We start from the raw sequence: 14,150 nt of genomic DNA, 5'->3' as shown, positions 1-14,150 counted from the left end.
TACTAGGTATTTAACTAAGGGTACAGAAATGCAGATTTGAAGGGGTATATACACCATAATATTTATATCAGCATTATCAACAATAACCAAGCTGTGGAGAGAGCCCAAATGTCCATCAACTGATGAATGGATAAAGAAGATGTAGTATAAATATACAATGGAATATTACTCAGCCATGAAAAGAATGAAATCTTGCCATTTGCCGCAACGTGGATGGAGCTAGAATGTATTATGCTGAGCAAAATAAGTCAATCAGAGAAAGACAATGCCATATTATTTCATTTATATGTGGAATTTAAGAAAGAAAAGAGATGAACATATGGGAAAAGAGGCGAATCAAGGAGAGAGGTAAACAAACCACAAGAGATTCTTTTTCCTCTTGGACATTATGCTGATTAAAATAAGCCTGTCACAAAAGAAAAAATATTGTATGATTCCCTAATCACTCATATGAAGTATCTAAAGTAGTCAAAATCATAGAAAGAGAAAGTGGAAAGGTGGGTTGCCCAGGTCTGGGGAAGGAGGAGGGAGGACTAGTGTTTAATGTGTACAGAGTTTCAGAACTAGAAGATGAAAACATTCTAGAGATCTCTTGCACAGCAATGTGAATATACTTAACACTACTGAACTGTATACTTCAAATCGTTAAATGATTTTAAAAAGGTAGAAAGCAGAGGCATAAATATTCACAACATAGGGTCAGTCAACATATTTTTAGGTCTGGCAAAATGGCACAAACAACAGAAGAAAAAATACATACATTGGTCTTCATCAAAATTAAATACCTTTTTACTGCAAAGAACTCTATTGACAAACTAATAAACAGCCTGCAGAATGGGAGAATATTTTTGCAAATCATCTCTGAATAAAAGATTTTATCTAGAATATATAAAGAACTCTTACAACTCAATAATAAAGGACGAATAAACCAATGAAGAATGGGCAAAGGATAAATATATATCACTCCAAAGAAGTTACAGAAATGGCCAATAAGCACCTAAGATGCTCAACATCAGGGAAATGCAATCCAAAACCACACTGAAAGCCCACTTCAGAACCACAAGAATGACCATTAGCAAAAAAACAAAACAAAAAAAAAACAAAAAAAATACCACACAAAAAAACAAACAAACAAACTAGATGCTAGGAAGCATTGGCTAGAATGTGGAGAGAAAGTAGAATCCTAATACACTGCTAGTGGAAACGTACAAAATGGTGCAGGCACTTTGGAAACAGTCCAACAGTGTCTGAAAAGGTTGAATACAGAGATTTCAAACAATCCAGCCATTCCACTTTTAGATATATAGCCATGAGAAATGAAGCATGCATCCACACAAAAGTTCACACCAGAATTATTCATATTAGCCAAAAGCAGAAACAACCCAAATGTTTGGCAACTAATCCGTGGATTTAACAGACAGTAATACATCCACACAATGGGATATTACTGAAACTGTGCAAACACGAGTGAAACATGGAAACTTTATTCTACGTAAAAGAAAGCAGACATAAAAGGATTATCATAGGGGCGCCTGGGTGGCGCAGTCGGTTAAGCGTCCGACTTCAGCCAGGTCACGATCTCGCGCTCCGTGAGTTCGAGCCCCGCGTCAGGCTCTGGGCTGATGGCTCAGAGCCTGGAGCCTGTTTCCGATTCTGTCTCCCTCTCTCTGCCCCTCCCCCATTCATGCTCTGTCTCTCTCTGTCCCAAAAATAAATAAACACTGAAAAAAAAAAGGATTATCATATAATCCCATTCATACAGAAGTGCAGAATGTGGGAATGTATAGAGACAAAGGAATGAATGGGTGCTTAGGCCTGATGTCCAGATGGGAAGACAGGGGGACGGTGAGAGGGTACAGGATTTCTTTTGGGGCTGATGAAACGTTCTATAATTTATTGTGGTAACGGTTACAAATTCTATAAACAAGCTGAAAGCCATAAAACTGTACACTTCAAATGAGTGAATTGTATTTCATGTGAATGTCTAAAAACAGTTTTTATTTTATAATTAGGCTAGAGCAAATATGTCAAATGCTAATGTTGCCTATATCTAGGTGTTGTCTATTGTGGTTTCTATTGCATTTTTTTCATTTTTTCTATAAGCTTGAAACATTCCTACTGAAATTACCCATTTTCTAAAATGGAAAATAAGCAGTTAGTGTGAATGCAGGCCATCTGGGATCTATGGACCCTTGTCGGCTCGTTTAGAATCCCAGAGGAATCTCCTGGCATCACCTAGGGTATGGTCTGTGTCCAGCACAGACCTGTTCTGATGATCTGTTCTGATGTCCTGGTTCTGATGACATCAGGCTGGTGACAGTGACATACCATTGTGTGACTAGTGCCTTGGGGGCTCTCCTTCTCTACATTATGAAGGATGAGAACACCAGCATCTGGCCAGTTTCATTAACAGACTGTGCAGGAAGAGCAATTAACAATGACCACCCCCCGAGTAAATAAATTAGGAGCCTTACAATTGGGGATGCCTCTGTAGTTTGTGGTTGGAAAACATCTTTTAATGTCCATGCACTTTGTACAAATTCACACAATACACGGCCCTGACGCATGATCTTCGGAATGAACCACGACAAAGGACATTCCAAAGGACAGACTATGGAGGAGGGTGGAGACTGGCCTTCAGAGACTGCGGTGAAGTAGGGAAAATGAACCCTCACACAGCCCAGCTTAATCGCAAGATATTTTGCTAAAATGAGCACCGAGGGAGAGCCCAGGCTGGCACGCAGGCATCCCGGACGGACGGGCCCTCAGACTGCGTGAGTCACGTCCAGGGCCTCCCAGGAGACCTGCCAGGCCGTGGGGACTCGCGCCAGCTCATCTGGAGGAAGGGTCCCGTCAAGTAGGTCGTGGGGACCGCAAGTGGGGACTTTCCGAGCCCTCTGATTCCCGGCCCAGAGTCTCCAGAGCAAATGCTTGGAGGGGTTCCGGGGATGGCTCAGCACTGTCTGTCCTAACAACTGGCCACGGACACCAGCTTTCTCTGCCGGAGCCCCCTAAGACACCCGTGCCCAGGGATGGCTGATGACCGATGGAGGCATGGGTGCGGGCAGGCCTCCCCAAGATCAGCGTTTGGGGAGCATGGGGGCACCCTGGCCAGGATTCCCCAAACCAGCCTGCTCTCCCCCTTCCCGCCCAGCGCACAGTGGCCTGTAGGACACCCCGCAGCTCGGAATGAAGAACAAACGTGCAGCCAGGACTGGGGGGCAACAGGGAGCCCGACTGCGCGGGTGCCATCAGAAGACATGACACCGCCATCAGTGGGGACAGGTGTGCACCTGGATGCGAGGGATTTCCCCACGACTCCATGGCTACTTTGAGGGGTTTCTTCTTAGGGGAGCAGGAGGAGGACTCTGGAGCCGACGCTGTGTGGCAGCCGCCCTGGCGCCCGTGACTGCCCTCATCCCCTGGCCTCCCGGAGCCCACGGTCCTCAGAAAACGGTGAAGCCTGGCTCCCTCCAGGCTCCCTGTGGAGGCCCAGTGAGCTGACCGCCTGGGACAACGCAGCACACACCTCGGCTGGTGGCCCCCGAGTCCCGCCTCATGCTTTCCCCGAGTCCATCCTCACGGGGATGAAGAGGACCCCCCCCCATCCCTCACATTTCAACGGTCCCACTGGGACTCGAAGATGCTCCTCATACCACGAGGCCAGAGCCCCAGAGCCTGTCCCCTGAGGCCAGGCCTTCTGCCCTCCCTCAGGCCCACACAGGGAGCCTTGGAGGAGCCAAGGAGGATGTACCCCCCCCCACCCCCCCTCCCCGCCCCAGCTCAGCCCCATGGCTGGACGCTGCAGGGAGGCAGAGGGCAGCTCCCGCAGAAGACAGGGCTGACTGCGGACCGCACTCTGGAAGATGGTTGTGGTGCAGAGGGCGCCCATCCCTGGATGTTCAGGGACGCACATGGTGACCGCAAGCCCCTGGAGGCCCCTCCCAGACCCCTTCCCTCCGGCCAGGCCATCTCCACGCAGCGGCCCAGACGCATTTCCCAGCAAAACCATCTTTATTCCCACGTACACGCAGCGCCCCTGGGGGCTGCTGCCACCCCGCCCGCGGTCGTGCCCTCCCCCTCTCCCCCCAGCCAGGATCAGCGCTGAAGGGTGGGCCCGGGGCTCCCTACGGGCTGCAGTGCTGCTTTCTCCTCCTCCCTGGGACAAAGGAGCCACACCTTCTCTTTGGAGGCAGAGAGGGCCGAAGCAGCCCCACGGCCAGGGCCCGCACCGAGCCCCTGAGGCTGGCCCCTGGGAGGGGCGTCTTCCCGGCAGCGGCCAGACCCGCACGCAGAGCCCGCTTTCTGGACTTGGCAGCTGGGGGAGCGGCTGGGCTGCGGCCTATTCTCTGAGCAGCGGGGGCCTGGGGAGCTCCCCGCGGCCCGCGCCCTCCAGGGCTGGGGAGGCCCGGGGCCGGAGCAGGACTCCGGGAGAGCCCCCAGGGCAGCAGGCTGTGCCGAGAGGCCAGGAGGAAGGCCAGGCTGGGCAGCTCCTCCTCGTCCTCACTGGACCCATCTGCTGGCCCGCCAGGCTCCCTAGCAGGGGGGGGCCTCTCTGAACACGGGGGCATCCCTGGGGTCCGGCCGAGGAGGGGTGCGCCCCGGCCCCTGGGGAGGAGAGGAGAGCCCACCAGCCCGGAGGGCAGGCAGCTCCTGTTGTCCTGGAGACGCGGCAATGGATCTGAGTCTGCACGGGTGCGCGTGTGCCCGGCTGTGCCTCCGGAGGTCCTGGCACTCGCTCTCTGCTGGGCAGGCCTCACGGCTGACCCCTGGCCGGGCCCTGGCCTCACCCTCAGGCCCGGAGCCCAGTGTCGCTGCACAGTGACTCGGGGTTGTGGGCACACCGTCCTCCACCGCCAAGGCCACCAGTCTCTTCTCTACCAGCTGGGAGGAGGGAGGTGACGGTGACTGGCCAGCACGGGAGTGCGAGAGGGGAGGTGGGACGGTGGCACGGGGGGCGGGGGGGGGGTGGGAGGAGGGGACGGGTGGCCCGTGAGGCCCTGGCTCTCCTGATATCCCCCTGAGTCCCTCCCTCCCTTCCCAGGCTCCCCATCCTGTAGACGCCAGTCTCTGCTCAGTACCTGCCCTGGAGCTCCTGGAGCTCGCCTCCCCAGTGCCATGCCTCCTAGGCAGGGGAGCGGGGGACCGAGGCACGTGTGCCTTTGTACTGAGTGCCCCCCCTTCCCTGGCTCACCTGGGTCCCCTCCCTCCCCTGGCTCGGCTCCTCTCCTGCGTCTCTCTTTGCCCTGCTCACCTCTGCAAGGGAGAGTCCTTCCTCCCGCTCCAATTTCTCAGCGAGGGCCAAAAGATCCAGCTGTGGTTCTGAAGAAAGCACTTCTGCCAGGAATCGCGGGTGAATGACTGCCTCCACCTGGGACAGAAGGAACAGGCTGTGGCCACCTTGGCAGGGGGCACCTGTGAGCCACGCAGGACCCGCAGGGAAAGTGGTAACGTGAAGCCCCACCCCGCCTCTGCACAAGGCAGGATGTTTGAACCGCCACGGTCACTGGCTGCACGCACACGCAGACAGGCGCACACGCACACACGCACACGCACACGCAGGCACACATGCAGACAACACAATTTCACACACGCATACACAGAGAGACAAAGCCTATACATACATACGTACATACACACGCACATACAAAAGCCACACAAATGCGTATGCGCACACACCCCCAACACATATGTGCCCACAAAGACACACAGAAGCATTCAAATGGTAGACACCAACATATCCTCACAAACATATGCATACACACACACACATGCACGTACACATACACACAGGCCACACACAGACACCCACACAGGCTCACCCACACCTGCACAGGTGCACACACACACAAGTACACACACGTTCATGTACACAAGTACCCACAGAGGCACACTACACATAGGCACAAACACGTGCATGGACACACACACACACACGAGTACACACAGGTGCACCCTACACGCAGGCACACTTACATGCACGTAAGCACGTTCACACAAGTACGCAGACATACAAACCCTTGCATGTATGTTCATGCACCCAAGTACACACATGCAGACACACACAGGCACACACATCCACCTAAGCACATTCACTCAAGTACACATGCAAACAAACCCTTGCATGTACGTACATGCACACAAGTACACACACGCACACTACACGAAGGCACACACACGTGCACGTAAGCACATTCACACAAGTACACGCACATGCACACACATACCTGTATGCACACGCACACAAGAGCACACACACATGCACCCTACACGCAGGCACACACACACGCACATAAGCACGTTCACACAAGTACAAACACTTGCATGTATGTACATGCACTCAAGTACACGCCCATGCACCCACATAAACGGACGCATTTGCACACAAGTATACACACATGCATGCACACAAGTACCCACACGCACATGCACATAAGCACATTCACTCAAATACACACACATACAAGCCCTTGCTTGTACGTACACACACACACGTACACACGTGCTCGTAAGCACGTGCACCCAAGTACACACACGTGCACACACACATGCCTGCACACACACAGCTCAGGAACGAGGAACAGAGCTTGATCCCAAAGGCCTAGGCACAGTCCCACTCCGGGTGTCCGAGTGGCACTGCCTGCAATCTTCTAGACGCCAGGCTGTGGGCCAGCCCACCTTGGTGATGAAGTCTTCCTGGGAACACAGCTTGTCAACGTAGCTGAGAAGACCCGGGTCCAGGTAGATGGCGTCCTCGTCCTGCCGTGGCTCCTCTCCGTCCTGTCCCCATTCCCCCGCTAGCGCCCCCGGGGCTGAGCAGGCAGGCCCCAGCAGCCCCTCCATGACGTCCACGTACTCTCTCACAGCCTCAGGGGGGATCTCCTTGGGTGCCTTGGGCTGCGGGGGGGTGTGTGGCTGCGGGCAGGGTGGCTGGGCCCTGGAGCCGGCCTTCCTGGGAGTGCAGGCTGAGGCAGAGCGGGAAGGAGGGAGGAGGTGAGAGGGGCTCCAGCTTGCTTGTGGAGAGGGCAGGGTTTGGGGGACACGGATGTCGGTGGGGGCTGGGTCAGGGCCACCCGAAGCCACAGGCGCCCTGGGACGGGGGAGCTGAGGGGAGGAGCATCTAATAGCGTCTCCTGTGAGCAACAGAGGACCCACCGTTTCTCCGAGGGTCTCCCCCCGCAGCCCGCTTTCCAGGCAGAGTTTTGCCGGGTCCCTTGACAGGGAGGTGGGAGAGTAGTCACCAACTTGGCCAGGTCAATATCTCACGGTGACAAAGGGCAGCTACGACCCCAGGCTCTCTGCGGCTGCTTTGGTTGAAAGACCAAGGCCCACGTGAAGGAGGAGACAGGACGTGGGGACAGCGGCCTTCCCTAGGCCCCCCTGCCTTCGGCCGCCAGCTCCCTTGGGAATGTGGGTGCTGTACCTGGCTGCCGGCCCCCCTCCGGGGCTGGGGACCCCTGTGTTCCAGGCTTGGGTGGGGCTGGAGCAGATGCGCCCTGGGCCACCTTCACCCACTGCAGCTTCTGAATCTGTAGCTCCTCCTCTGCCTCAAACTCCATGAACCTGGGGGTGAGGAGACCCAGGCCACACTGAGGAGGGGCCCGGCCGTGGAGCCCAGCAAAGGCGGAGGCCGCGGGGGACCGGAAGAGGCAGTGCCCGGCAGCGGCAGCCATGGTTTGGCCCCCCAGGAGGCAGCAGGCTGGCCGATCCGGCCCGGCCCGGCCCGGCCACAGAGGGGGTCCCACCTCCCCGGGGTCGCAGGTTCAGCCCCCATCCTGAGACCTTCACATGGAGGCAGGGGTGGGTGTCGATCAGGTTGGGGTCGAAGCCTGGGCAGGTAGGTGAGGAGGACCCTGGGCTCAGCCCGGCCTCACGGGTCCCACAGGCCTGGGGCTGGGGCCCTGACTCACTTTCCTGCCATCTCGTAGTAGATGACCCGGTCAAAGTTGCTTCTGCACTGCCACTCCTGCACGGCCCGCCACACTCCCTCCTCCAGCGTCATGGCGGGCTTCAGGCGGGCCAGGGACCGAAGCACCGGGCTGCAAGCCCTCGGGGTCAGGCGGCGGCTGCGGCCTGGTGGCCCCCACCCTGCCCCACCCCCGCCCTGTGCAGCACGTGTCCCCCGCCCAGCGTGACTCAGTGCTGGCAGGTGACGGGCGGTGTCTGGCCGTGCAAACCAGCCCCCTCCAGGCGACCGCTGTCACTGCCTCACACTGGGCAGCCCCGGGCCCTGGGCTCCAGGCTGACCACCCACCCGCACGTGGATCAGGGAGCTCTTTGCCCCCGGACCCTGCGTTCCATAATGACGATACTGAGCGTGCCGTGCCAGCCAGTGATCCGGTCCCCCGGGCCCCTGCGGGAAGTGCCGTCACCCCGTGTCCGGGGGGGACCCCAGAGGGCCCGCGCCGCACTGCCTTCCCAGAGCGGCACTGGCTCACACCCTCCTCTCCTCACCCTGCGGCCCCCGCCCTGGGCACACCCCAGGGTCCCGGCTGAGGGCGGCGGGGGGCAGAAGGCGCTCACATGAGAAAGCAGGAGAGGGCTTCGGCGTCGGGGCTCTGCGGGAGGTGCCTGCGGGCCAGGACCTTGAAGCACTGCCAGCGCCGGAAGTTCTCGTACACACTCTTGGGGCTACAGGAGTCCGCGGGCGAGGCCTTGGCGGGGCCGCTGGCCAGGCTGCCCTCCCTGGCAGCTGCGGGGGGCTGCGGCCCTGCGGTCCCCGGGGGCACCATGGGGGCCAGCCGGACAGCCGGGGGCGGAGCCTGAGGTCGAAGGCCTGGGCCGGAGCCTCCCTTGCCGGCCCAGGTGCCCCCGACGGCTGGGGCGGACACGGGGCTCTCCGCTGCCGCCGTTGCCGGGAACAGGGGTGTGGGACACGCAGCACCCCCACAGAGGGCCCCGGGAGGACTCCAGCGAGCGGGGGCCGGGGTGAGGACGACGGTCTGAGTCTGGGGGGCATCTGCGGGCCCCCACTCTGACCTGACCTGGACGATGACGTTACAGGCCCGGGTCCCACCTGGGCCATGGACGGCATCTCCTGCCACCAGCGGTGTCCTGCAGAAAGTGGGCAGCACCACGGGGCTGCCAGGCGTGAATGGCGGGGTCACGTGGGGCGGCGAGTGCTGCCCCCGGGGTGACCAGTGCGAGGCGCCAGCAGCAGGTGGGGGAAACGGCTGTGCCGTCAAAGAAGACACGGAGGCCTCCGGGTCCATGGCCACATGCGGTCCCAGCACTGGAGATGCTGTGGACAGAAGGGAAGGGCCGGATCGAGTCGGAGAATCGCAGCCAGGACGCAGGATCCTGGGCCCCTTTGCTCACTAGGGAGCGGAGTGGGGAATCGCGACACGGGAGGGACACTTACAGGAAAAGGTGCGGTTTGCAAGTGTCCTGGAGTGATTTCCATGCTCTGGCCTCCAGACGACAATTACTGTCCCCGCCCTTCTCAACGAGACAGGCTGCCTGCCTGGAAGAGGCAGCCTTGGCCAGCACTGACTCTGGGAACCTCCCCAGGACCCCAGACACCACCCTCCAACCTCACGGGCTGTCCTCCTGGACGAGGGGCTGGGTGGACATCTGCCCTGTGGGAAATGCCCTCGGCCGGCTCCCAGGCGGCTTGGGTTCTGCTCCCAGGAACGTCCGAGTCACCTGAAGGGCCTTTGTGAACGGGCAGCGTCTAAACCATTTGGGCCCCTCTCCTGCTCAGACCCCCAATGCCTGACGCTCAGTAAAACTCCCTCCCTGTCTTCCTGTCCTAACATAAGAAAACAAACGCTTGTGATATCTTTCTCCCTATAAGCGCGGCCTCCGAGCCCCCACGTAACCCCGTCTTAGGAACCCCCACAGCCCACACGCCGCACGGGCCAGGTGCTGCCACCGCTCAGCAGCTCGGGTCCTGGGAGAGTGTGAGGCAGGCGTCATGTTCCCTGGTTCCTGTCACTCGCAGCCCACGGTGGCTACAGAAGACTAGCAAAGGGCAATGCAGACGGGGCAGCGGGGCTGGTGGGGTGGGGGGACTCTGGAGCTGGGTCACGTGGGACTGGTCGTGGGAACGCAGGCTTCTGTGGTCTTCCCCTTCCAGCTCCAACAGTGAAGGTGAAGACACACGAGGAGCCCAGCATGAGCCCAGTGCCAGGAGGAAAAGGGGCTGGATCCCGCGCCTGTTCATGAAGAACCCATGCAGGTCCTCGTTCCGGAGGACACGGGACACACCTGCACATCTAACTGATCAACAGGTGTCCCACGACATGTCATACAACCATAGAAGATGGTCCTCCCGTCCAGGCTCCCCTCCTACCCCCTGTAAGGAGGACTCAGCTTTCACAGATGCTGCTTGGGACACCCAACCACACTACACTCGGTTCCCCATCCACGGCACAGGGACGAGGAATACAAGCAGACTCTTCATCTCAAAGGTGGCTCCCAGGGCTGAGGGTTGGCCAGGAAACACTGGACAAGATGAAGCAGGTGGAAGGACCGCACGTCCTCAAGAGGAAGAGGGACCCAGAACAGCTGAGGAACCCAAGGCCTACCTTGGTTGAGGCCACCTGATGCCCTGTCCCTGCTGAATCTACAAAAAGGGTCACCTGGGCTGGGGAGAAGTCAGCTCTGGGCTGGAAGGAGTGGAAGTTCTGGGCCGGGGGTGTTAGAGGAACTTCCAGCCCCGCTCCCGGGGAGGACATTGGCCATAAGACCGCCCCACTGAACCACGTCCTGGCTCAGACCATCTCCCCCCACATCCCTATCAGGCACTATGGAGACCCAGAATCTGCAGTCAAGTCCCTTGGAGGGTATGGTGGGGGAGGTCCAGGTGTCTGAGGAATACCACACCCGGCTGTCCTTTCCCTGGGACCCTGCCTGTGCCACCACCACGACACGGTGCCACCTCTCCTACAAACTGTCAAAGTGGTGTGTGACTCCAGAGACACGCAGTGTGCCTGCCTCCATCCGTTCTCCACACCCAGGGCATTTCCCCTACGAGGTCTCGACCCGCCCTCCTCCCCAGGGTCCTTGCAGGTTTCCCCGGGCTCCCAGCCTCCCAGATGAGCTGTCCTTGGCCCCCGCCCCCATGTGTCCCTGTCCAAGTGTCACATTTGAATCCCACGGATTTGAGGGATGGCAGGGACGCGGACACACCTGCCCAACCCACAGGCTTACCTCCTTCTGAGGCCATCCCCGCAGGCTTGGGCACGGACCACTGTATCCTACAGCCACCACAAGGGGAAACGTCGAGTCCAGGTCCCAGACAGCGACCTGCTCCAGCAGATGCTCAAGATCCAATTAAGGAGGGAAAAGTTTGAATGTAAACAGGGACAGAATGTAGGGCTCCTGACATTCTGCAGCGGGGGAGGGGCCGAGGGCCAGGGCCCTGGGTGGGGGTGGGGAGACCTTCCCTGAGGGCTCTGGCAGGTAGGCAAGGACCACAAGTCCCTCTCAAATGACACAGGGGCAACACAATTGCTGTGTGCCTTTTGAGGCAATTTGTACAAGTTGTTCAGATTCCGAGCACCGAGGTGTTACTCGGTGGTCCTTTGCTTCCGTTTTCATCCGTCGGCCGAGTTTGTGTCCCTCAACCCACTCTGCTTCCCACCTGGCTCTTGACTCACTTCAACCGAGGCCGGACTTTCGGAACAAGATCCAGAACACGTATTCTGATGAACACATGGGTCCTGAAGGCCACATGGAACTGAGGTTCCAAATTAGCACGGTCTCAGCAGATCCTGCGTGCTTGCTTGCACACGGGTCCTTCTGTCCTCGCCGCCCTCCGCTGCTGGAAGCTGCTCAGACTCAAGCAGGACGAGCCTTCCTAATGCTCCCCTCTGCTGGAAAGCCCCAGCCTATCAGACAAAGGTCGTGCAGCCTACGCACGCAGGACCAGAAATCACTACTTTTTGTTTCCCAGCATCCTGTGCTGTCATTCAACATTGACTGCTAACATTTTTCCTTCTTTTGGTGGAATACCTCAAAGAATCAACAGCTTTGTGTGGTTCAATGTCAAAGGACATAAAGGAATATGCAGTGATGACTCTTCCTCCACCTCTTACTCCTGGGCACCAAGCCCCTTTCTCGCAGGAAACCAGTGTTATCTGTGACGTTCAAATCTTCAGAGAGACGGATTATGCAACTAAAAGTACATGTGAGCTATTTTCATTTTCAAAAGATGCTTTTTTTTTTTTTCCTCTGGCTAAAAGTTGACACATATTCCAAAATAGGTGTGACTGTGCCCAGTGATTGACTTTATGCTGATACTGTGGCTCCTGTCCCTATTTCTGGAGACTGGATTCTGGGAACATGGAGTTCTACAGTCCTTTACATTTCAAGGACCCTGTAGAAAGGGTGGCTGGATTTAGCATATGAAATAATGGATGCTCAGTTGAGTCAGAATTTCAGATAATAGGGATCAGCTTTTAGAATAATTGTGTCCCATGCAATATTTTGGATATAACTTTTACTGGAAATTTGTTCCCAGTTGATTTGAATTTTGCATTTAGCTGGGGTTCTGTACTTTATATGGCATCTCCACCCAAACAGTGTAATATATTCAGCCAATATTAGTCACCCTTGAGAAAGAACTTGGATTAGGAGACTCAAGGGTGCTACTTTGAAAAAAAAAAAGAGTGCTATCTTGGCTCACCCACAAAATCATTTGCCTGCGCACGCACGTGCACACACACACACACACACACACAGTGTCTATAGGCTCTTTGGGTGATATGGAATTTGGAGGCGCCAAATATACAGAATTAAGTATCTGGAATTAATGGGACTAAGGACAGAAGTTAGGGATTGGAAACCTTCCCCTCCTTAACATCCTACAGTCCTGGTTTTCCTAGGTGTTAAAATCAATCCCCATGAAATGGATGTGCGCCTGCCATCTATCTACTGACGTCCAACCCCCATTCACACAACCAGCTTCCTCTAAGTTCTCATTGGCCAATGCTAGCCTGGAAGCCCTGCTCATGGGGTTGTGTATTTCCTGTCTGCACGAGAGACCCTTGTTCTTTGGAATCCATGCTCATCAGCGCATGTGGCCCCGTCTGCACGAGAATCACGGGAGCACCTCTTTAAAGTCTTGCTTGATTCTTCTTTTCATATTGCACATCAACATCAGTTTACTGGGAAGGTTCAAAATGATATGAAAGAGCATTGGGGTTTTGTGTTGTCAGAAGAGAGGACTGTTAGGAAATTGGCCAAGGGTGACGAGGGTTAAGAACCGCAGTGGTTGCCACCAATCTCTTGGGAGACCTGCTTCACCCCTGCTATCATAGCAGTACAGCTCCTAGGAGGGCAGGGTGTTGGGGAAGGAAAGGGAGGTTTAGAAGGATGGCTCCACACTGACCATACACTGAAAAAGACTCCTGGTTAAGGCACTGAAACAATTCCTTGCCCCCTTGAGGAAAAGTTGACTCCAAAGGCCACCACTGTGTGGAAACTGAACAGTGGACACCCTGATGCGGAAAGGCACTGGACTTTGAGTTCAGGACCTGCAGTTCCTCCCCTCCCCCTGCTCCGTACTATAGTCATGTGAGAGAGTCATTTCCCAATTCCTCTCCAATCTCCACACGGTTTCTAAGTTTTCTCCCAACTCCCACCCTGACAGGGCCCAGGGATTATTTATATTAGCACTTCTGGAGTGTAGGGCCAGCCACCCAAAGCAGGTGAGCTCCACGGTGCAGCCCTTCAGGACATTCCCCAGGCCTCTCCCACTCTGCAGTGTGGAAGGGACTCTCCACAGGCCCCCATCTTTGTGTTCTCTCTGGCAGCTGCTCTGAGCACGCTTCCTGGACGTGAGCTGGGGAGATGAGCTGAGAGCCACTCAAGCAAATCATAGTGAACTTTATTGCAAACATCCCTGCTGGGCATTGCAAAATGAACAACTTGGAGACATTTCTCAAGACCCGAGCTTTTATCCGGGGAAGGCTGAAAAGGGTTTCAAGCAACAGCTTTGTTTTAGAGAGTTTCGAGGCAAAATGTACTCAGGCACTCGTGACAGCAGGCTCCTTCTTGTTTGCTCCCTTCGTCCGGTCAGTCAACCAATTATTGCTAACATTCTCACTCATGGCTCAGAGGTAGGACTTGAGTGACCCTTCTCAGGGCCACTGATAAAAGATGACACTGCAGAAAACTTCTCTGGTCCCAATTCTGCAATCATT

The 14,150-nt window shown here is 56.2% G+C and overlaps 1 protein-coding gene across 1 annotated transcript; it reads right to left on the bottom strand.

Moving 5' to 3' along the window:
- Window positions 1–4,127: 4,127 nt before the first annotated feature.
- Window positions 4,128–11,170, bottom strand: LOC124524795 (NUT family member 2G-like). The gene is given in 8 exon segments (XM_047097201.1): window positions 4,128–4,547; window positions 4,549–4,884; window positions 5,255–5,371; window positions 6,679–6,965; window positions 7,424–7,563; window positions 7,911–8,039; window positions 8,524–9,241; window positions 11,155–11,170. Coding segments are annotated over 8 exon segments (2,163 nt in total).
- Between the last annotated feature and the right edge of the window lie 2,980 nt (window positions 11,171–14,150).

This window comes from Lynx rufus, unplaced genomic scaffold (assembly GCF_022079265.1).
Source record: "Lynx rufus isolate CCGP_SWC_20201006 ecotype Redwood Valley unplaced genomic scaffold, mLynRuf1.p SCAF_10, whole genome shotgun sequence".
NCBI lineage: Eukaryota > Metazoa > Chordata > Mammalia > Carnivora > Felidae > Lynx > Lynx rufus.
This window is presented reverse-complemented; position numbering and strand designations above follow the sequence as displayed.